Below are 23,577 nucleotides of genomic sequence, written 5' to 3' on the forward strand. Positions count from 1 at the left end.
ATTTCAAACAAAGTGAGCAAAAATTTTAACCAGATATACAGTGGCATGGAACTTAATTTTGCACATCTTAATATGTGCACCAATATGTTGCAGCATGTAGCAAAATAGCTTCAGTACCACAGGTCTATCTTAGTCATATTATAAAAGGCAGTCATTCATAAATTGGTGAGCCAGAAGTTTGCAAACAGTAAACAATACAGGAATTAGTATTAGTTATGTGGTCTTTGAAAACTTCATATGCAGATGAGCTTTGTGCCACCCTCCATCTGGTTGCTGCCAAGGAACTCCAAAAGGAATGAGACATCAAAATGTTAATACAGAAGGCTGAAGGATGCATTGTACAGAAACAAGAGAAGGCAATTTATTTGGATTGATGTAATGATTTGATGGCCACAAATGCAATGAAGGAAATTTGAATTTCCTGCCATTTCTTTATATCCCAAGCAAGCATCTCTCTCTATCAAACATTTATAATCTTCTGCAGCAGTGTGTTTCCACTCATGCAGAGAAACATCAAAAATACATGCAGGAGTACCCCATTCAGCTCTTTAAGCTTGCACAATCATTCAATATGATCCTGGCTCATCATGCAATCTTAGTATCCCACTCCTACCCTCTCCCCATACCCCTTGATCCCTTTAGTCATAAGGGCAACATCCAGCTCCCTCTTGAACATATCTAATGAGCTGACCCGAACAGCTTCATGTAGGAGAGAATCCCACAGGTTCAGAATGGAATGAAGAAATTGTTCCTTATCTCAGTCGTGAATGGCTTACCCCTTATTCTTAGACTATGACCTGTCTATATAGTGATAGATCTACAGCACAAAAGGGCCCTCTAGTCCATTGAGTCTGCACTGGTAAAAAAAAAATCTAATAATTCCAAACCCATTTTGCAGCATTTGGTGCATAACCTTGAACATCCAAATACTTAAAATGTTGTAAGAGTTTCTCCTTCCAGCACCCTTCAAGATAGGGAGTTCCAGATACCCAGAATTCTCTGAAGCTTTTTCCCTCTCATCTCCTTGAAACCCTCCTGCCCCAGGTGAGGGGAAAAGTTCCTCCTGCCTATTCCATCTATGCCTCTCAATTTTATATATGTCAAACATGTTCTCTCAACCTCCTCTGCTCTAAAGAAAAACTCTAATTTGCCCTCTCTCTCGATAGAAAATACACCATCTCAAGCAACAACTTGATAAACCTCCTCTACACCCTCTCCAGCACTATCACACCCCTCCTATAATGTAGATTCCCAAACTGCACACAATACTCTAGCTGTGGACTAACATTTTACAGTTTCAGTTTAACTTTCCTGTTCTTAAAACTCTATACTTCTGCTAAGGGTAAGTATACCATGTCTTCTCAAACACTATTCACCTAAACCAAAGTGTTAAGGGACCAGTGTATGTGATAGCAAGGTTCCTCTGATCCTTAGTGCTTCCCAGGGCCCATCATGTATTTGTTAATGTATTCCTTTGCCTTGTTTGTTCCGCCCAAGTGCATCGCCTCACTTGGCCAGATGGAATTCTAACCGCCACTGAACAGCTCATCTGGCCAGCCTGGCCATATGCTTCTGTAATCGAAGGCTATTCTCCTCAACTTTTTACCATCCCCATCAATTTTTGTATCATGTGTACTTACTGAGCAGCCCTCCTACTTTCAAATCTAAATCAATCATTCATATAAATCACAAAGAGCAAGGACCCTTCCACTGTCTCCTGTCTTCCTCCCAAAACTACTAATTGTAGATTCAATTTGACAAATTTCATTGGATTCCATGGACTCTTGACTTGGCTGCTAGTCTCCCATGCTGGACCTTATCAAAAGCTTTGCTGAAGTCCAAATAGACTGCATTAAAAGCACTGACCTCATCTACATATCTGGTCACCTCTTTGAAAAATTTAATCAAGATGTTCAGACACATCTCCCCTTAACAGCCATACTGACTATGCTTCATTAATCCCTGCCTTGTCAAATACAGAATACTTTCTGTCCATCAGAATTACTTCCAATTGCTTTCTCAACAGAGCTTTAACTGGCTCTGGTAGTTTCCTGGTTTATCCCTTGCTCCCTTGATTAATGGTACCACGTTGTTGTCCTCCAGTCCTCTGGCACCTAATCCATGGCTAGAGACGAATACAAAAGTTTTCAAATGCCGCTGCTGTTTCCTCCCTTACCTCATGGAACAACCAAGGTACGTTACATCCACCCTGGAGATTTATCTACTTTTAAGCCTGCTGAACCATTCAGAACTTCCTTTCTCTGTGCTAATTTCTAGAATTGTATCACAGTTCTTCTCCCTGATTTCTATCAAAAAAAAAAGATCAAGACAATGGCACTTCTAAAAAAGGAGGAAGAGAGACAAAAGCAGAGACGATGTGGCCAGTGTATCAAACAAGAAAGAATCCTACATTGCCATCTGAAACAGCAAGTGTACACAGCTACTGTCTTCGCTGTTTGAATCCAAATTGCTCTGGACATCGGAGCTCGTACAAGAGAAATTAACAGTGAAATTCACAGTTAACCTTGGAGGATTCTGTGTGGGAGAGCTCACAGCACAGGAGCAGCTAAGTGCATAGTTAAGTGTAACCTGTCTCTTTTTCTTTGTAAATCTACAATAGTGAGAGTGGGCTCTTTTTTGACTGGTTTATTCAGATCTGTCTTGATTAAATTTTGAAAATGTAACAGTTACAAAGCTAGCCTGCAGTAGCCTTAGAGCAATAAGGCAATGTTATTTTCTGGGTTTGTAGAATATTAAGATGCAAAGATGGCCTTTAGTAGGGTGATGTGCCCTTCCAGTCAGATGTGGGAGATTAGGGAGGGTTTCCATGTTACTGATGATTATGTTATTAGTTGCAAATCCCAGTGGATTGGCTGGAGTGGCAGCTACGGGCAATGAGGAATGTACAGGAGCTTGGAGGCATGATGGATGGCAGTTGTAGAAAGGGAGAAAAACTTCAGATACAGTCAGGTAAATGTGTTACCACCAGGAAAAGTAGGAGAGGAAGGCAAGTAGTGCTGGAGTCTCTTGTGGTTATCCCCAACTGAAACAAATATGCTGGTTTGAGAAACGCAGGGAATGATGGACTCTTAGGGGAAGGTAGCACGGACAGCCAAGTTTCTGGTACCGAGATTGACTCTAATGTAACAAGGAGCATATCAGGTTCCAAGTGATAGATTGTGATAGGGGACACTCTAGTCAGAGGCACAGACAGACATTTGTGTGGCCAACAGCGAAGAGTAAGAATGGTGTGTTGCCTCCCTGATGCCCAGGATCAAGGATATCTCAGTGTGCAAATGATTCTCAAGGAGGAGAGGGACCAGCAGGAGCTCGTGCACGTTGAAACTGATGTCATAGCAAAGGAAAAGGACGAGATTCTGAAGGGAAAATAAAAGTAGTTCGGCAGGAATTTAAAAAGGAGGTCCTCGAGGGTAGTAAAATCTGAATTACTCCTGCAGATATGAGCTAGTGAGGGTGAGAATAGGAGGATGGGGCTGATGATGGAGGAGGGGAGAGGGGTTATACTTTTGGATCATTGGAATCTCTTCTGGTGTAGAATTGACCTGAATAGGAAGAATGGATTATACTTGAATTGGAAGGGGACTAATATACTGGCAGGGAGATTTGAGAGAGCTGCTCATGGAGATTTAAACTAGTCAGGTGGGATGGGGGTGGGGGGGGTTGGAGAAGAGAGAGGGGCGTGGAACCAAGGAAATAGTGAGGACAAATCATTGACACTGATACAGTTGGGAAAAGAATCAAGTCAAACAGTTAGGGCAAGCAGAAACAAAGCAGGGAACAAGGTAGGACTGATAAATTAAACTGTATTTATTTTAATGCAAGGAGGTCGGACAGGGAATGCTTGATTAGGAGCGCGGGACTGGGATATCATAGTAATTACATATGTGGCTCAGGGATGGACAGGACTGGCAGATTAATGTTCCAAGATACAACTGCTATAGGAACAATATGGGGCAGGGATGGTGTTTTTACTAAGGTTTAACATTACAGCCGTACTTGGAGAGGATATTCCTGGGAATACATCCAGTGAAGTTATTTGGGTAGAACTGAGAAATAAGAAAGGGATGATCACCAAAATTGGGATTGTACTATAGACAACTTGCAATAGTCAGCAGGAAATTGAGAAACAAAACTATAAGGAGATCTCAGGTTATCTGTAAGGATAATAGCATGGTTATGGTAAGGGATTTTAACTTGCCAAACATTGCGATTCCCACAGTTATGGGTTTAGATGGAAAGGAGCATGTACACGAAGATTTTCTGATTCAGTACATACTAGACAAAGTGCAAAACTTGACTACTCGTGGGAAATAAGGCGGGGCAAGGTGGGGAGCACTTTGGGGGCAAGTAACCATAATTCTATTAGTTTTAAAATAGCAATAGAAAAAGATAGACCGGATCTAAAAGTTAAACTTCAAAATTGGAGGAAGGCCAATTTTGATGGCATGAGGCAAGAACTTTCAAAAGCTGACTGGAGGCAGATGTTTGCAGGTAAAAGAAAGGCTGGAAAATGGGAAGCCTTCAAAAATGAGATAACGAGAGTCCAGAAACAGAATGTTCCTGTTCGGGTGAAAGGCAATGCTGGTACGTGTAGAGAATGACTAGAGAAATTGAGGTGTCGGTGAAAAAAAAAAGGAAGCATATGTCAACTATAGACAACAGAGATCGAGTGAATTCTTAGAAGAGTATAAGGGCAATAGGAGTATACTGAAGGAGGAAATCAGGAGGACAAAAAAGGGGACACAGGATAGCTTTGGCAAGTAGGGTTAAGGACAAAAGGGTAACTAGGGAGAGAATAGGGTCCCTCAAAGATGAGCAAGACAGCCTATGTGAGGAACCACAGGAGATGAGGGAGATACTAAGTAAGCATTTTGCAGCATTGCTTACTGTGGAGAAAGACATGGAAGATACATAACATGGGGAAATGGACGGTGACATCTTGAAAAATGCCCATATTAGAGGTGATGGTGCTGGGTGTCTTTAAACGCATAAAGATGAATAAATCCCCAGGATCAGATGTAACCTAGAACTCTGTGTGAAGCTAAAGAAGTGATTGCTGGCACCCCTTGCTTAGATATTTGGATCACTGCAGTCACCGTTGATGTGCCAGAAGATTCAAGGTTGGTTAACATGGTGACACTATTTAAGAAAGATGGTAAGGAAAAGCCAGGGAACTATAGACTGGTGACATTGACATTGGTGGTGGGCAAGTTGGAGGAGGGAATCCTGAAGGACAGGATGTACATGTATTTGGAAAGGCAAGGACTGATGAGGGATAGTCAGCATGGCTTCATGCATGGAAAATCATGTCTCACTAACCTAACTGGTTTTTTGAAGTAGTAACGAAAGGAATGATGAGGGCAGAGTGGTGGACATTATCTACATGGACTTGATTCAGGCATTCAACAAGGTTCCTCACAGTAGACTGGTTAGCACTGATAGAACATGTGGAATATAGGATGACCTAGCCAATTCGACAGAACTGGCTTGAAGGTAGAAGAAGAGTGTGTTGGGGAAGGGTTGTTTTTCAAACTGGAAGCCTGTGAACGATGGTGTGCCACAAGGATCAGTGCTGGGCCACTGATTTTCTTCATTTATGTAAATCATTTGGATAGGACCAGAGGAGGTATAGTTAATAAATTTGCAGATGACACCAAAATTAGAGATGTAGTAGACAAAGGTTACCTCAAGGGATTTTGATCAATTGGGCCAATGGACTGAGGAGTGGCAGATGGTCTTTAATTTTAGACAAATTTGAGGTACTACATTTTGGAAAGGCAAATCAGAGCAGGACTTATACACTTGATGGTAAGGTCCTAGGGAGTGTTGCTGAACAAGGACCTTGAACTGCAGGATCATAACTCCTTGAAAGTAGATATGATAGTGAAGATGGCATTTGGTATGCTTTCCATAATTGGTCAGTGCATTGAGTATAGGAGTTGGGAGGTCATGTTGTGGCTGTACAGGACATTGGTTAGGCCACTGTTGGAATATCGTGGTCTCTCCTGCTACAGGAAGGGTATGTGCAACGTGAAAGAGCTCAGAAAAGATTTTAGGATGTTGCCAGGGTTGGAGGGTTGGAGACACTGAATAGGCTGGGGCTGTTTTCCCTGGAGTGGGGGCTGAGGGGTGACCTTATATAGGTTTATAAAATCATGAGGGATAGGGTAAATAACCAGATCTGTTCTCTGCGGTGGGCAAGTTCAGAACGAGAAGGCATTGGTTTATGGTAAGAGGGGAAAGATTTAAAAGGGTCCTAAGAGGGAACTTTTTCACACAGAAGGTGGTGCATGTATGGAATGAGCTGCTAGAGGAAATGGCAGAGGTTGGTACAATTACAGTTAAAAAGCATCTAGATGGGTAATGAATAGGAAAGATTTTACAGGGATATGGGACAAGTGCTGACAAGTGGGACTAGGTTAATTTAGGATATCTGGTTTCCATGCTGTACATCTCTTTGACTCTATGGTTGGCATTGACATGTTGGACTGAAGGGTCTATTTCTGTGCTGTATATCTGTATGCCTTAATATTGTCCCCCTCAGTGGTGAGCACCAAATCAAAGTATTTCTTTAGAACCCTACCTGCATCTGCTTTAGCTCTATGCACAAATATCACTGTGGCTCTTGATGGACTTTTACTGTTTTATAGGAACACAGTAACAGGAGTAGACCATTCAACACTGTGAGCCTGTTTCACCAACATCATAGCTCATCTGTGATATAACGCCACATACTTTTTTGGGCCCATATCCCTTAATAACTTTCAGTTTTAAAATATAAAATTGCTCTTTAAAGTAACTGATCCAATAGCCACTACCACTTGTGGAAGTGTTTCATTGTGTGTAACTATTTCCTGACATTTCTCCCGAATGGTCTGGCCCTGTTCCAGAATCCCCAACCACTGGAGATAGTTCCTTTATCCACTGTTTTTCAGTTAACATCTTCAAGACTTGGATGACCCCACTTAACCTTCAAAATTCTCGAGAAAACAGGCCTCATTTGTATTATCTCTACTCATATATCTTGACATCAGGGGTTAAGTTATTATTCTTGTAAGCCTCCTCCAAGGTCAACATAGCCTTCCTAAGGTGTAGTGCCTAAATTTGCTCTTAGTACTCCAAGTGGGGTCTAACCAGGGCTTTGTATAACTGCAGCATAACCTCTACATCCTTGTACTTCAGTCTCTTTGGTGTAAAGGCCAACATTCCATTAGCTTTGTTGATTTTCTGCACCTCGTGCCATTTTAAAGATTATGTGCCTGAACCCAAAGTCCCTTGAGTATCCACTATATTTTAAATTTCATACTGTCTAGAAAATGCCCTGGTCTATCCTTCATCCATCCAAAATGTATAACCACACACATTGAACTCCATCTGCCACAGTTTTATCTACTTAGTCTATCAGTATCAGTTTGCAATTTTATACTGTCTCCACCAGCATTGATTTGGAGACACCAGTGTTGGACTGGGGTGTACAAAGTTAAAAGTCACAACACCAGGTTATAGTCCAATAGGATTATTTGGAAACACTAGCTTTCGAAGCACTGCTTCTTCATCAGGTGGTTGTGAAGCAGGACCATATGACAATTCATAGCAAAAGATTACTGATGCAATGATACATTAAACAAACCTGGATTGTTAAATCTTTCACCTTTTAGATTAAGTTGCAGGTTTTGGTTCATTAGTATGTAAATCCCAGAATTTCTGTTAAGCCACATTCTCAACATAACTCAAGGTTTTATAACAAAAGGTGACATCTCAGCTCAGACAATGCATTAAAGGTGTGAGGTTAACATCTGTCTGCATCCCCATCTTGAGTCAGACTAGTTCTATTCCCAAAGTAGAATTTACAAATATTATATGGATTGACTGCCTGCATTGATAATCACCAGGCAGGGGTGTTCCCTTCCAGTCGAGGAACACTTCAACAGTCAGGGACATTCGGCCTCAGACCTCTGGGTGACCATCCTCCAAGGCAGACTTAGAGACAGGAAACAATCCAAAAGTGCCAAGCAGAGGCTGATAGCCAAGTTCAATATTTTGGATGAGTGGTGCTGGAAGAGCACAGTTTTACCTAGCCAAGTTCAATACCCATGAGGATGGCCTCAACTGGAAACTTGAGTTCATGTCACATTACAGGTGACCCCACTGCACTATAAACACACGCATGCACACACACATACTCTCTCACTCATGCAAACTCTCTCTCATATGCGCACACATGCAACACCCACGCATACACATTCTCACAAGCTTATGACTTAACATACTTGCACACTCACAAGTGCACTCTCTCTCACACACACTGTCTCTCTCTCTCCCCTGCACACGCGCACAGATTAATGAGACGAATTTGTATTTGCCGAAGATTTGCAGATACATTCTATTTTGCTCAAAAAAAAAGTGCAGAACCTGCAAGCAGTCAATTTGTATATTTGTAAATTCCACTTTGAAAATAGAACCAGTCTGACTCAAGATTGGTATACAGACAAACTTTAACCTCACACATTTAATGCATTGCCTGAACTGAGATGTCACCTTTTGTTGTGAAACCTTAAATTACCTTGAGAATGTGACTTAAAGTAGTTCTGGGATTTACGTATTGAAGAATTGAAACCTGCAATCCATTCTAAAAGATGAAAGACTTAATCTAGGTTTGTTTAATGTATCATTGCACCACTAATCTTTTGTTATAAATTGTCTTAATAAGACATCACAACCACTTGAAGCAGCAGTGCTCTGAAAGCTCGTGCTTTCGAATAAACCTGTTGGACTATAACCTGGTGTTGTGTGATTTTTAAAATTAGGCAAAAGGGAGGACTGCAGATACTGGAAAAGCACAACGGGTCAGGCAGCATCCGAGGAGCAGGAAAATCGACGTTTCGGGCAAAAGCCCTTCATCAGGAATGCTTTTGCCCGAAACATCGATTTTCCAGCTCCTCGCATGCTGTCTGACCCGCTGTGGTTTTCCAGCACCACTCGAATATGGACTCTGGTTTTTAAATTTACAACAGTGTTATCGCATCAGCAGATTTGGAATGTATGATCTTCTATGCCATTACCAAGTCATTAACAAAGACTATTAAAAATGAAGCCCAAGGACAGAACCTTGTGGGACACCGTGGGTCACATCCTGCCAATTTGGCTCTCTGTCCATTATCCTTACTTTCTCTCACTTGCCATTTAAATTCCCAGCCATGTCAGTAATTTGCCCTCAACCTTGTGGATTTCTACCTTAGTTAAGAGGCTATGTGGGACTTCTTCAAATGCCTTCTGGAAGTTCATATTAACAACATCCATGGACATTTCCTGTCCACTACCGAAGATGCCTCTTCAAAAAAATTAAGTAAATTTTGTCGGGTATTATCTGTCATGAATTCATGACAACGCTCCTGATTAAGTCAAAAGTTAAGATGTTCATTTACTCAATCATTGATTACAGACTCCAACAATTTCTCCAGCACAGATGATAGGTTAATTCCCTGGCTTTCTTCTTTCACTCCTGTTAAGTGCAATTTTCTAGTCGAAAGAGATGACCCCTCTATCTAGCGAGCACAAAAGATTATAATTAGGGTGTCTACAATGTGCTCCTTTAAAACCTGCACATATAAACTATCAAGTCCCAGAGATTTGTCACTCTACTTCCATTAATTTCCTCTTTGGCGGTTATACTTGCGGTAATTTTAATCCTTGCTCCCAATCCAATAATTTCTTTGGGACTTCCAGCAAGCTATCCTCCTTTTCTACTTTACTGAGACACAAGTAACTATTCAACATGCTACCATTTCCCCACAGTCACTGAAAGTGGAGATACTGTCAGTCTTCAATATTATTCCTGACCACCTGCTTTCCCTTTTATCTATCAAATTTCTTCTTGATTTTGGTGTTTCTGGCTGGTTTCCTTTCATAATCCCTTCTATTAGTTCTTATGCTGCTTTTGGCCCTGAGCTGATCTTTGCATCTTGCCAATTCAGCAGGATCTGTGCTTACTTGGTATTTTTTGTAAGCCTTCTGTTTTATTTTTATGCCGTCGTCATCCGTTTATTAGGCCACGGCTGCTTCTTCAGTTGAGTTTCTTCTCCCTCCCCCAGGTATAAACTGATTTTGTATTAAGATGTTTCTTTAAACAGCCCCTACTCGTCAGCTGTTTTACTCGAGCAAGTTTTTCACAATTCACTGTGGACAGATTTTGTCTTGTCCTGTTAAAAAAAAAAAAATCAGCCTTACCTAAATCAAATTCTAATTGCTGATTCATCGAGTTCAGTGGAACATTTGAAAGCAACCACTTTTTGATAAATGTTCATTAAATCTAGCTCTCAAAATCTCATGCACTTGCCCCTTTGTTGCATCTCAGACATGTTGCTGTTAAACTATTCCAGACAATCTCTGACAAGTGGTTGACAGCCTCTCCCAACCTGAATTCAGGTTCCACTGAATGCATTCCCCCATTATATCCTCCCTTACCATTGAAGTAGTTCTGTTCCTAATCAATGAGGCTACTCTACCATTTCCCAGTCCACCCTGTGTAACTTATAATTTGGTGTATTTAGTTCCCAATCCTGACCATCCTGCATATGTCTCAATAATAACTACAATATCAACCTCCAATTTGAATTTGTGCCTGTAGCTCATTTACTTTATTCCTTACATGCTGCACATTTGTACGTAGAACTAGACTTTGGGCCATACACTGTTTCTTGTCCCTCTGCACTCATGTTTTATTCACCTTTGGATTCTTTCACTCTTCCCATTTAATCAATACGCTTCTTACAGTTTCGCAATTGCCTGCTACACCTGCAGAAATCCTTTTTTTTTTAAAAAGAACTCTGTCCTGTTACTTGACAGACTATTGACTGGCCCCAAGCCCTCTCCCCATTTACTAGTTTTAAGTCCTTGTGACCACCCTATTTTAGCTTTTCCATTAGGACACTGGCCCCAAATCAGTTCAGCTGGAGCCCATCCCCACAGTGCAGTTTCTTCCTGTCCCAATAATGATGCCAGGACCCATCAAATAGAAAGCCCCTTTCCCAAACCACTCCTTTAGCCACACATTTACTTCCCTAACTTCCTTATCTCTATTACAATTGGAAAGCAGCTTGACAAATAAGCTAGATTATAAATGTCGAAGTCCTGTTCTTTAACATTTTTTCTCTTTGTTTTGTATTCCCCAAAAGGCCCTTTTATGTACTCTTGTCTATGTTGTTAGTCCTAATGTAGAACACAATAACTGAACCTTCTCCCTCTCCAATATCCTTTCAAGCTGTTTGAAATTATGCTTACCTTGACCCTAAGCAGGCAACATTGTAAGCAGGATCAAGAGTCCTGCGCAAAGGACTGTACTCTTAATTATAGATTCTCCCAACCTTACCTTTTTTTGGTCTCCACATTTGAGTGGCTTCTTGTACCATGGTGCATTCATCAGTTGGACCATCCTCACCACGGTCCTTGTCTTCTCTACAAGAAGTAGTATCTCATATCCATTGGATGAGGTCCCTCCAATGCTAAATTCTGTATCCCTTTACCTACCTCACATGTAGTCTCACTCTCCTATCCCTGACCACTGGCTAAATTTAAAGTACTTATCCTCCAAATATGACTACCTCCTGAAGCACAGTATCCAGGTAATTCACCCCCTCCCTGATGTGTTGCAGTACTCTAGCTCATTAGCTCTGAGCCAGAGTTCCTTGAGGATCAAAGGGTCTAGTTCCATGCCATACGACACTGACTTGCTATAGATATTGTCATTATGAAGCAAAGTACACACATTGCCTGGCTTGCATTTCTAACTTATTTAATATGTTTTTGATTTGTCTTAAGTTTTAAATTTTCTACTGACCTTTAGTTTTTGATCTGCAAAGTATTACTCTAAATTTACCTTTAATCTGAAAGCTATTTAGACTAGGTATTCAAACTAGCAGTTACTTACCACTTCTCCTGTGACATCACTGTTTCTAATTCAAGATCTGCACCCTACCCCTTTACCTGCCAGTATCCTTTCATGCTCCCTTTGAACTCTCCTAATAGTTAGGTTCCCACTTGCACATTCTATACTCCTCTAGGGCTTCGGTTTTGAAATGTCAGTGTCTGCCATAAACCTTTTTTTTCTTAATTCAACACTTAATATCCCTCTATATACAGCGTTCACAGAATTTGATGTCCCAATATAATTAAAGGATGGGACCATATTGGCCTTATACTCTCCATATTTCTTTCTTGAATGCATCCTAAAAATCTGCGACACATTTATTTTCAAGTATCGGCTCCTCATCCATTCTGTTCAAATCATACCTGATCTCATTAAAAAAAATCAGCCTTTTGCCTAGTTGCTAACTTGGATTTCAGGTTCATCCTTGTCCTTTCCCATAACAATTTCAATCTAACAGTTATGATCATTGTCTGCAAAATGCTCCCCCACTAGTACTTCAATTAATGAAGCCAGGCAAGTGGTTCAAGTACTTAAACTAAATACTTGACAAATTCCTGCCACATAGGGCCTCTTACATACTGGCTTAAAATGCTACCTGGATGCATTTAAAGAATTTTGCTTCCTCTAACCCTTTCACACTATGACTACCCAGTTAATGTTGGGAAGTTGAAACTCCCGATCACTACCCAATTACTTTTACACTTTCCTGAAATGTATCTGCCTTTGTCCTATTTGTCTGGGGCCACTAGGGGTTCTACATTTTTCTTCAGCAATGTGACTGTTCCTTTTTGGTTAAGTTCTACCCATATGGCTTTACTGGAGGAGCCTAAGAGGTCATTCTTCCTTACTGTTAAGATTCCCTGATCAAAATTGCCACACCCCCTCCTCTAACTTCCTTCCCGGTCTTGCCTGAAAACACTATAATCCTGGAATACTGAGCTACCAATCCGGTCCCTTTCTCCCATGCCATTGCTGAGTGAAACATCATCTTTATATTTTGATTTGAGCCCCTAACTCATCTAGTTTGTCTGTAAGACTCCTAGCGTTACTTTGGAATAAACTGGTATTTTGTTTGGATTGACACAACTGATATAGTTTGAATTACGAATCTGGAGTCCTAATTTTGTTCTCTAATTGTGTATCCTGTCAAATGCCTTTACAGATTTGAACAAAATCAGCTTGCTAATTTTTCAGAAATAAAATTAGATGCAGAATTGTGGTTTAGTCTTCAATTCTCCAATATTAGTTTTGTCTATTGCTGGACTTGAATACCTGCGTATTTCTCCCCATGGGTTGGACATTCAACATTTATTTTACAATGATGGTTAGCTCACATTCCAGGTGACAATAGTGTTTTAAAAAATATTTTCTTATTTAAAAAGTGGATTTTAATACATTATGTAGACTCATCATTTTGCTTAATGTATTTTCCATCAGTCTGCAAGCACAAAGCTATGGTGATAACAGCAATGCTCATTTATTCAGATGAAAATGGACAACAGCTTCCAGTGTCCACACCTTGCAAGTGTGGAGATCAAGTTGCCATTATCAAATTTATTATGCTCCTCTACAAGGTCTACTACAACTGTAGTCTGCCAAGAAATTTAGCATTCACTTAACCAAACAGGGCAAAGTTTCAATACTGACTCAATAAATTTGGCTTGCTCAACAAGCAGCCGCTGGCCTCAATCTGTTGTGCTATCAACTTTCCAAACACAGGACATACAAGTGGAAAATTGTGCAAGATATTTTTTTTCCAAACAGAGGTCAGGCTGCCTCCTTCCCATACTGGGTACCATCCCATTGAAGGAAGCAGTCGAGATGGTAGAGAAGGGCTCCAAAGTTGTGGGGGTGAAGTTTGCACCATGCCCCATTGGTGGGGGTGGAGGCAGTGATTTTGGGAGGTGGGGGCATTGAAGAGAAAAAAAAAGTTGAGAAAGAAGAACACCCACGTGAATGGGAGAAGTGAGCTGGTTATATAGTTTACCATCCTCTTCCCTCCCAAAATCCTGCTTACAAAGCAAACAGTACGGCTGTGAAGACAAGCCACTTCTGATCCCCACAGTCCTTTAATTCAGCTGACGCCAGCAGGAATATACAAAGCTGAACTCAAGGTCAGTGTTCATTAAATTCAACTCCTTTGATTGGTCCCAATTTTCAAGCGAAAACAGGAAGTGGGGCTTGGTTTTCTCTCTCTATTTTGCTTAATCAAAACGGCAAAGGGTTTATTAGTTAGCTGGATAAATCAACACTTTTTAAATGTAATTTTTTACTTGCATATTTAAATTAATTATCAGCTTATCACAAATTGTTGGCATCCCTAAAATTCCTTTTCTATTCTGCCACACCTCTTTCCACAGTGTGGCTCATTTAAGCAGGAAGGTTGGGTCACAGTGAACTAGCAAATGGGTCAAGAAACATTCCTTATCAATTCAAGGCTAACTTATTTTTTTAAATGACAGGAGTCTTAAATACTTTCCAGCTTAGAAAATTATCAGTTGTGATTTGAAGTTTGGTTGGAGATTTAAGGCTAAAAAGCTAGCATTTTTTAATTAGATTCTTTCGCAAACCCTCCTGTGTATGATCTTACATTGCATTCAATGTTGTCAGCTCTGACTTGCTTCTATCATGTCTTTCAGTCAGGTTCTCTAATCCCATCAGAAAAGGGAACATATTATTGCTAATCCCATTCATAATGATTCCAGAGATCCTGCAGAAGATCCCACACTGTTGTATCAGACTGAGAAAAAATTTGCAGAAAGCTGCGTAGAAAATTTGGGCCACTAAACTCTTGCGCAGGATAAATTTGAAAAAGCCATTTATATCGTTTCTCATGTTTTCCCATTATTTCTCCATAGATCAAGTGCTATGAAAACTAATTGAACAGGGGAATTCTCATGTTTCTCAAAATCGTGCCTCAGATCCCTTACATACAGATGGAGGTCAAATCTGTTTTCAACATTCAAACCGATCTTCTGAATCAGAAGTAGTGCTGCCACTGAGCCACAATTCACATTCAAAGCAAAAAAGTCTTCACAAAAAAAACCATTTGTAGAACGGCATAAGAAACGTATGAAATACATTTCCTTCAATTTTCCTCCCTTCTGAGAGCACCTATTTATTAAACAAGGCATTGATTTTCTCAGCTTCTTAAAATAGTTGGTTTATCTGAGGGCTATACAAATAAGAAACATTTGGAGGGATATCGGCCCGCTGCAGCCAGGTGGGATAAGTTTAGTTTAGGATTATGGTAGTCATGAACTAGTTGGATTGAAGGGGCGGTTTCTGCACAAATAACATCTGCTCAGCTACTAAATCAGCATTATTTTGCATGTGCAGCTCATGGGAAGATTAATTCAGGTTGTAAACAAGACAGCACATATGAACATAAAGTACATCCTTATTCTTTTGCACAAAAACTCAAACGTAACAAATTTGAATAATTGGGATTTCATTTGAATATGAAATCCAAGTTTTCAATGTTTAAAGATGGTTGAAGAAACTGTCAGTTTACCTTCCAGCAAATCAGAAGTTGATCCTAGGCAGTATTCCATGACCATCTGAAATTACATGACAATCTTAATTAAGCATATTTGAGCAAGTATTGCATGCATTAAGACAAAATCTAAATGTAAAAAAGTATGTAAACATTGAACAACTTTCAGTACTGCATACGATGTACAGTGCAGAAGACTGTCATTTGGATCATCTGGTCTGTGTCAGTGTTTATCCTCCACATCCCATCTTATTGCATTTATCTTACCAGTGTACTGTGTTAGTTCTGCCTCCTTCAGTTTTATCTTGCTAAAATTTGACATTAAACGAACCTATGATTTTTGCCTCAATTATTTCTGATTGTTATATTGTCACAATTGAAAATTCTGGGACACTAAAGCAAATGGCTCCACTTGAAGTCCAAATTGTCTCCTAGGTTATAAATTCAGAAACAAATTTTGAACTTGCATTCCTAAGTGCAGCCACATGAACTAAGTTTATACTTTCGTAGTGGACAATATCCAACATAGGACCTGGGTAGACTAACATTGGGGTTCCAACCTGTACATCTCAAAATACACTTAAAACTAATAAAGTATTTTGCAACATATGCGAAAGCAGCAACTAATTTCCTTGGACTTTGTAAAAGGAATATTATATTTACAGTCACATTTTCAATAAACTATTTTATTCAGAATGAAGACCATCAGGATTATAAGCATAGATAAGAAGGATGTAGCTAAATCACTGGCAGCCTGCAAAATAGAAAGCCAGTTAGCTAGCCCAGTTAACATGCCCAAAAGATTGAGAGATAAGTGGATGCAAATTGCACAGACACTGAACATCCCTCCTAGAATACAGAGTCAATGCCAGAAGGCTGGAGGATATTACATGTTAAATGCTGCAGTCCCTCTTATAAAAAGCAAGCTGGGGACCAAGTAGATAAATCGACCAGTCAGCAAACTAGCACTTGTGAGAAAAGTAGGCAATAATCTGGGTCAAAATAATTGGCATTAGTATGGACTAACAAAATGAATGTCAGAAATTTGTTAACGGCAAATCAAACTGACAAACTTGATCAAAGTTCTTTGCTGAGGATAACGTGGTTGATTTTATGTAAAAGGGAACAAAAATTTGACAGTAGAACATTATAGATTTTCAGAAAATTAAAGTCTGAGAGGTTAAATGGACTTTGACAGCCCAGATAGAGAAACAAACAAAAAAGAACAGAGGAGGCTAAAGTTTGAGGTGAATGGTAGCTTCACAAACTGGAAGAAAATATGAAGAGTATCAAGACAAACACCTGTATTCTATTCATAAATAACCCTGGGGAATACAAATCCAACTTCACTGATTCAATCGTCAAACTTAGAGATAATACAACTCAAAAACGGATTCATGAAGCATTGTAATAAACTTCAGAGGACAGGTCACACCGATAATATAGGCAGATAATAACGAAATGAAATTTAACCAAAACTTGAAGTAGTGATAATTAAGGGAAAATTAAGACAATCAAAATGGATTGAATTATACAATTCTACAGGGAGTGTCAGAATAGAGACCCAAGGGGCATATATACAAACCTAATAACAGGAAAAAAGTGTAAACACTAGAATAGAAAAATAGTACAGGAAAAGATTTATCCCAACAGATATCAAAGAATCATTCCCAGACCAGCACTTGCCTCAAGAAAATGAAAATACAAAAACAAGGATAGGTAAAACAATGCGGTGGAGTTTTATTTGAAGGAACAAGTATTTACAATCCAAAATTAACTACCAGGTAAGCACACAGATCTGTTCTTTTGAACTGAAAAGTCAGAGGATGAATACAACACATCCTGTCAAGCAGTGTTCAAAGGAATTTAACAAATGCTCCATTGAACATACAAATACATAATTTTACAACATCTTTTTTTCTAAATCAAAAGGTTTATTTTGAAAGAATCAAACCATTTACACAATAGCCAAAAGGTTGTCTCAATACATAAGCAATAAAACTTACAAGTCTCTGAAACATATTGGAGGAGGATGATTCATCTCCTTGATCTTTGCTGGTCACTGCTACACATTTTCAAAATGCTGGTTAGGATGCTTTATTTAATTCTTGAACAGTATTCAGGCAAACAGCTGGGTGGTTTTCTTGGATATTCACATATTTGTAATGGCTTGTGGAATTGGGGGTTGGATCATCAGTGAATTCCATCCAAGTGAATCGCAACAGTAACTTGGTCTGACTTTGCATGAATCTTATTTGATATTTTACCTTTCCTTGCTTGTTTGGAATGCTATTCCCACCTGCTCTCTGGTCATCATTCAAGATAGTGAATCACTTATTCCTGCCTTCACTTTCTACATTAATACATTCCAATGTCATGATTCCACATGCCTTGCACAGTGTTGAAAGCTGTGCCTTTTCCAAGTACATGTAAATATACACACTACCTGAAGTGCTGACTACATTGGCTAATTCTTCATCATACAAACACTGATTAAATTACTTACAGCTTATGGACCTTCTACGCAGTGGCATGGCTTCATGCTCACATCCACTTTGCAGTCATGCTTTCAAGAAGCAACCTTACAGTTAGTACAATATGCATGTTTGGAATGCTTCTCTTGTGGTTGATACTGTCATGATCTTGATCGATGCCACAGTTAGCTGACAGAGAAAAGTCACAACCGGACCTGCTAACTCTGCATCTAATTAATTGATCCATGAGCTCTCAGTTGTCATCTGAAAGACAAATTCTGGATATGTAATTTCAAGTTGAGCTTCATACATGTTGGAGAAAGTGAGGACTGCAGATGCTGGAGATCAGAGTTAAGAGTGTGGTGCTGGAAAAGCACAGCAGGTCAGGCAGCATCTCAGGAGCAGGAGAGTCAATGTTCTGGGCATAAACCCTTCATCTGTTGGACTATATTTTTTCCTGTATTAAGATCATCAGAAGATATTCCTGGCATGTTAAACGGCTGTTCCTGCTCAATGTCAGGAACAGTAAAGTTATATGAATTATGGTCTCCCACATTCCAACAATCTTACTGACACATGGTGCTTGCTGCCTATAGCAAGGCACAAATCACAGCTAAGGCACAATCTGAAGCCCTCCAGAATTTCTTGCACATGGATAATAGTTTCATTTCACAGTCTTTGCCACTGCTGCATGTGCATGATTAAAGCATATATATTTCTCAACCAACTCCAAAACGTGACAATCACAGAACAGAATTCCTCATGCTCTCATATCTTCCACCTTCTTCAGTCACAATACTTCAAAATTAGCTATGCCTTGGTGAAGCAGGGCTTGCCATGGCCATTGTCGTACACTTGTTTGCAGCTGTTAAGGCCAAAGCTGATCATCTTCTTTTAGACTTTCAGGGAATCTTTGATGTGGTACTGTTGGTCACTCAGTGATGTTTGACTGGTGCAAGCTGGGGAGAACAAAGCATACTTGCCCAAAAAAAAAAACAGGCTTTCTGTACATGGATGACTATTACCCTGGCAAACAGACAAGTTATAGGTCACATTGATCTGCTTGAAGAAACGTATTGGGCCTAAGGCAGAAAATATCTATCGTCCTTCTCAAGCCAGAAGCAGGACTTGGACCAAGTCCTTCCCCCACACCTGCCATTATCACAGCTGAGAGTTGTCACCTTCTGTTACCACGATAGGCACCTGCCCCAGTCACCAACCAGAGACTCAAATTCAACACAGGATCCAGTGGCTGCATTGTTCCCTTTTGAAACCTATCAAACGAATGGACAGAAAGGTTGCAGTCTACAAGGTGTCATCCTCCCAACGTTCTCTATCACTATGAAGACTGGATAATGTATTAACAACATATAAATAAGCTCAAGACATATCACAACATCCTCATACAATCTAGTTTATAGTGACCAATTTCTGGTATAGGTGTACCAAGTCCCACGGCTATCTGGATAACTTTCTTCCATCTCATTTCCTGCAGTATTTTGTTCCATTCATAACATTTCTCCATCTGTCATAACTAGGGAAACAGTCCCACCTTCCATGCCAGTGCTTCCAATATTTATCTTACTCTCAAGAATTCTCATCTATTGCAGATGTCAAGACTTCTGACTGCATCCATTCCATTTGCCATGCCTGTGCACACTTTCCACCATGGCAGCTTCCACATAAAATGGATCATCCTCCATTTCTGCCATCACCAGGGCATTACTTTTAAAGACATGTTCCCCAATACTTTCAGTATTCCCAACAAATTGATCCCTCAACACCATCTTGCTCCACTCTTATTCCAAAACCCATCTCTCACTTCCCCGTTACGTATCTATTTCAAGTGCAGAGATACAGGTCATTCAGTCTCCTTCAGAATCACAGACATTTTCCAGGTCGAACACCAAATTTACCCCCAACTTGTTTCAAATTACTTTATTTTAGCATTATTACAATGCAATCTCATCTACAATGGTTGAGTCTGTATGCAGATTGGGTGAACACTTTGAATAAATGTGTTCAGTCAATGATATGCTGGGATACTGGTCACACAGCATTTTTAATTCCACAATCTTCAGCCTTCTACATCGCTCCAGTGAAATTCAACAAGAATAAGAATCAGCACCTTATCTTTCCATCAGCCATTTTACAAACTTTGGAATACAACTGTGGTCAGGTGGCCAGTAGCAGAAATGGCGACAAGACTGATTAAGAGCTACAATCAAGCATGCTGTAAATTTTGGTCAAGCTAGTTTAAATTCCGATCTTAGTTCAAACTGCTGCTAGGACATGTGACCTGTCCTGTAAACTGCAATATCCAGTGTTGACCAAATAAAGCTGGCATATCACCTTATAATCGAGTAAGGAATGTGGCTGTTTATGACTTGGAGTAAACATTGGAGAGTTGTTTGAGAAAACTCCATTGCCTGGGATTGAACAAATATATCAGAGTTTGTTCAATTTGTTGGCGAAGTTCCAGAAAAGTTTCTAGAACGAGCACATTGTGATAAAGGTTTGCAGAACAAACAATTTTTCAGGAGTGAGCTTTTGAGGCCAACATTTGAGAAACATATGCCCTGATGTCATCTTCAAAGAACCATAAGGCAAGAGCTACGTACACCAAAGTTGGTCACTACACTTCAATTGGGTATATTTGTTTCAACCCAAGCTTATAAAGTTAGAATTAGGGTTAAATGTGAATTTAGTCAAACTTAAGTAAAGTGAAGTTAAGTGGAGAGAGAGTTAATGCTGAAATTTAATTGGATGAAGAAAAAATTAAGGGTTGTCATGAACGTACACTTTATATTGAGTATTGGTATGTAAATAGTTAAATTAAAATTTGAGACAAAAGACAGGAAATCGACTGTCACAAAAGGCAAGAACACAGTGGTAAAAAGGTTTGAGTTCTTCTTTTGGACAACACAACATTGATGTAAGCAACTTCATATCATAACCACTACTTTTTGTCCACAAATATTTGTCATTTTGCTTTTCAGACCTATACTTCTGAGACCAAATTATTAGATTAGTTAGTCCCAGCTATTGTACCTGGTTGCTCCACACCACGATGGCTTTCGTCATCTAATCACTCAAATACGTTCCCTTCAACTTTTTCTTCATAAAATGCCTACAGTGTGGAAACAGGGCATTCAGCCCAAAAAGTCCAGTCTCTAAAGGACATCCCACCTAGACACTTCCCTTAGCCTAATCCACCTAACTTACACATCCCTGAACACATTGGACAATTTAGCATGACCAAACCATCTAAACTGCTTTGGACTGTGTGGAGAAACTAGAGCACCCGGCAGAAACCCATGCAGACACAGGGAGAACATGTAAACCCCACACAAACAGTTGCCAGAGGCTGGAATTGAACCTGGGTCCCTGGTGCCTGAGGTAGCAGTGCTAACCACTGTACCACCCAGGTCTATTGCTTCTGCACTTAAAAGCAATCACATCTCAAAGTTCTTCGAGTTCTGATAACTTAGCTTTCTGTCTTTTCAAATCCTGCCTGGCCGGAATATTTAATTTCAGATTTCCAGTATCTTTAAAAGGTTTTTTTGCTTTTAAAAGAAAACAGTGAAAACATGTTTCAACTTGTAAAGTTTACCGAAAGTTTGCTGCAACAAACAATGGTACATACTCTACATTTAATATGATTCACATGACACCTTTGAATGACTACAGGCACATGTAACCTTAAGTTACAAAAAATTACTTTTAGCTGGTTACAATAAAGCACTTCTGATACTGGTAATTTGCAACCAAATGACATGATCAGTTGCTGAAAAATTGTTTCTAAACTTTTAGATAGCTTTTAATATCTATTTATTTTATACATTCATAGTAAAATAATGATCTTGATTGTATAAAGTTTGGAAACACTGAAAACTTACCCAGGCAGTGTGCTCCTTTAGATAACAACCTTTGTATTCTATAGTATTTGGATGCTTCAGTTGGCGGAGAAATTTGACTTCTTTGATAATGTCCTGCCATTTCTGTGAATAATAATGTTTGATAATTTTTTTAAAAAGTGATGAGTTCCACATTTTAGAAGACATCAGAAATATTGAGCTATTTAAAACTATTTACTGCATAACATATTAATTCCTCAAAATGATAGTTCAAGACAACGATGTTCTTTTTAAGAACTCCTGGATTAAAATCTTTAAAATAACGGAAGCTAAAATTACTTTACCTCTGTTATTTGTTTACCACTATAGGACATTTTCTTGACTGCCACCACCTCTGACGTGCGAGCATTTCTGGCCTGAAGGTTTAAAAACACAATTTTTTTTCAACAGGTGCGCTTTGTTTTCCCCAAAAAACACTTTTGCACAGAGAAGAAAATTATTTCTTCAGTTAAAATGCAGGTAGTGAGAATATTCACATTCTGGTCAGAGTTAGAACATTTCCAATAGATCCAGCATTAGACAAATCCAGCTCTAAATGCTCTTCAAAATTTAATTAAACTTTTATTCACTTCAAAATACTTACTTGTCTGTAAAAGGACTTCAAGGTATTTGAGTATTGCATAGTCTGACATGAATGGAAGGCTTGCTTGCCTTTCAGACAATGGGATTAATTTTCTCAATGCAGCACAGTGTCAACTTTTGTTTGACAACGTTGATAATGCTGTGAAATATTTTATTAAGTATGTGATCTAACTACAAGCTATTGCTGATGAAATGAAAGAGTGAGATTGAAGTTGGGCGTCCTCGCTCCAAATGACACAGGCAAAGACATTTTCTGGTTTCCTAATGCAACCAAAATTGAACTTCACTTTACTTGCTTTCAATGACATTAGATTGTCATCTCAATATTAGAAAAAAGTGATTCAACTCAAGCAGAACAACCAACTACAAAATTAATGGACTGTAAGAACTCCAATCAGAATTAATACATTAAAAAAGTCAAAGCTGTACAGCACAGAAACAGACCCTTCAGTCCAACTCACCCATGCCAACCAGATATCCTAAATTAATGTAATCCCATTTACCAGCACTTGGCCCATATCCCTCTAAGTTGAAACTTTATTGCTGGAACAGCACAGCAGGTCAGGCAGCATCCAGGGAACAGGAGATTCGACGTTTCGGGCACAGGCCCTTCTTCAGGAAGGGCCTGTGCCCGAAACGTCGAATCTCCTGTTCCCTGGATGCTGCCTGACCTGCTGTGCTGTTCCAGCAATAAAGTTTCAACTTTGATCTCCAGCATCTGCAGACCTCACTTCCATATCCCTCTAAACCTTTCCAATTCATATACCCATCCAGATATCTTAAATGCTCTAATTGTATCAGTCTCCACCACTTCCTCTGGAAGCTCATTCAATCCATGTACCAAATTTTGAGAAAACATTGCCCCTTAGGTCAGTTTTAAATTTTCCCCCTCACCCTAAAACTATGTCCTCTAGTTCTAGACTCCCCCATCCCAGGGAAATGACCTTGTGTAATTACCCTATCCATTTCCCTCATGATTTTATAAGCCTCTATAAGGTCACCCTTCAGCCTCCAATGGTCCAGGGAAAACAGCCCCAGCCTATTCAGCATCTCCCTATAGCTCAAACCCTCCATTCCTTCAATAAAGTCTCATCTTCTATTTTTAAATGGTAATCAGTGTTTCTCACAGGAGAGGAAGTCAATGAACCCAAAAGAAAGCTT

General features: G+C 39.6%; 1 protein-coding gene across 2 annotated transcripts in view; it reads right to left on the reverse strand.

Moving 5' to 3' along the window:
• taok3a (TAO kinase 3a) overlaps positions 1-23,577 on the reverse strand; it is a 114,396-nt gene that overhangs the window by 57,282 nt on the left and 33,537 nt on the right. For both annotated transcript variants that reach the window (XM_088000112.1, XM_088000113.1), the window contains exons 4-6: positions 22,119-22,190; positions 21,817-21,918; positions 15,462-15,507 (exon numbers count right to left, since the gene is read on the reverse strand). In XM_088000112.1, the coding sequence (XP_087856238.1) occupies positions 15,462-15,507; positions 21,817-21,918; positions 22,119-22,190 (220 nt within the window). The remainder of the gene's footprint in view (positions 1-15,461; positions 15,508-21,816; positions 21,919-22,118; positions 22,191-23,577) is intronic.

The sequence above is a fragment of the Chiloscyllium plagiosum genome, unplaced genomic scaffold (genome assembly GCF_037043375.1).
Source record: "Chiloscyllium plagiosum isolate Xiang-an unplaced genomic scaffold, Cpla_swu_hap1 HiC_scaffold_24, whole genome shotgun sequence".
NCBI lineage: Eukaryota > Metazoa > Chordata > Chondrichthyes > Orectolobiformes > Hemiscylliidae > Chiloscyllium > Chiloscyllium plagiosum.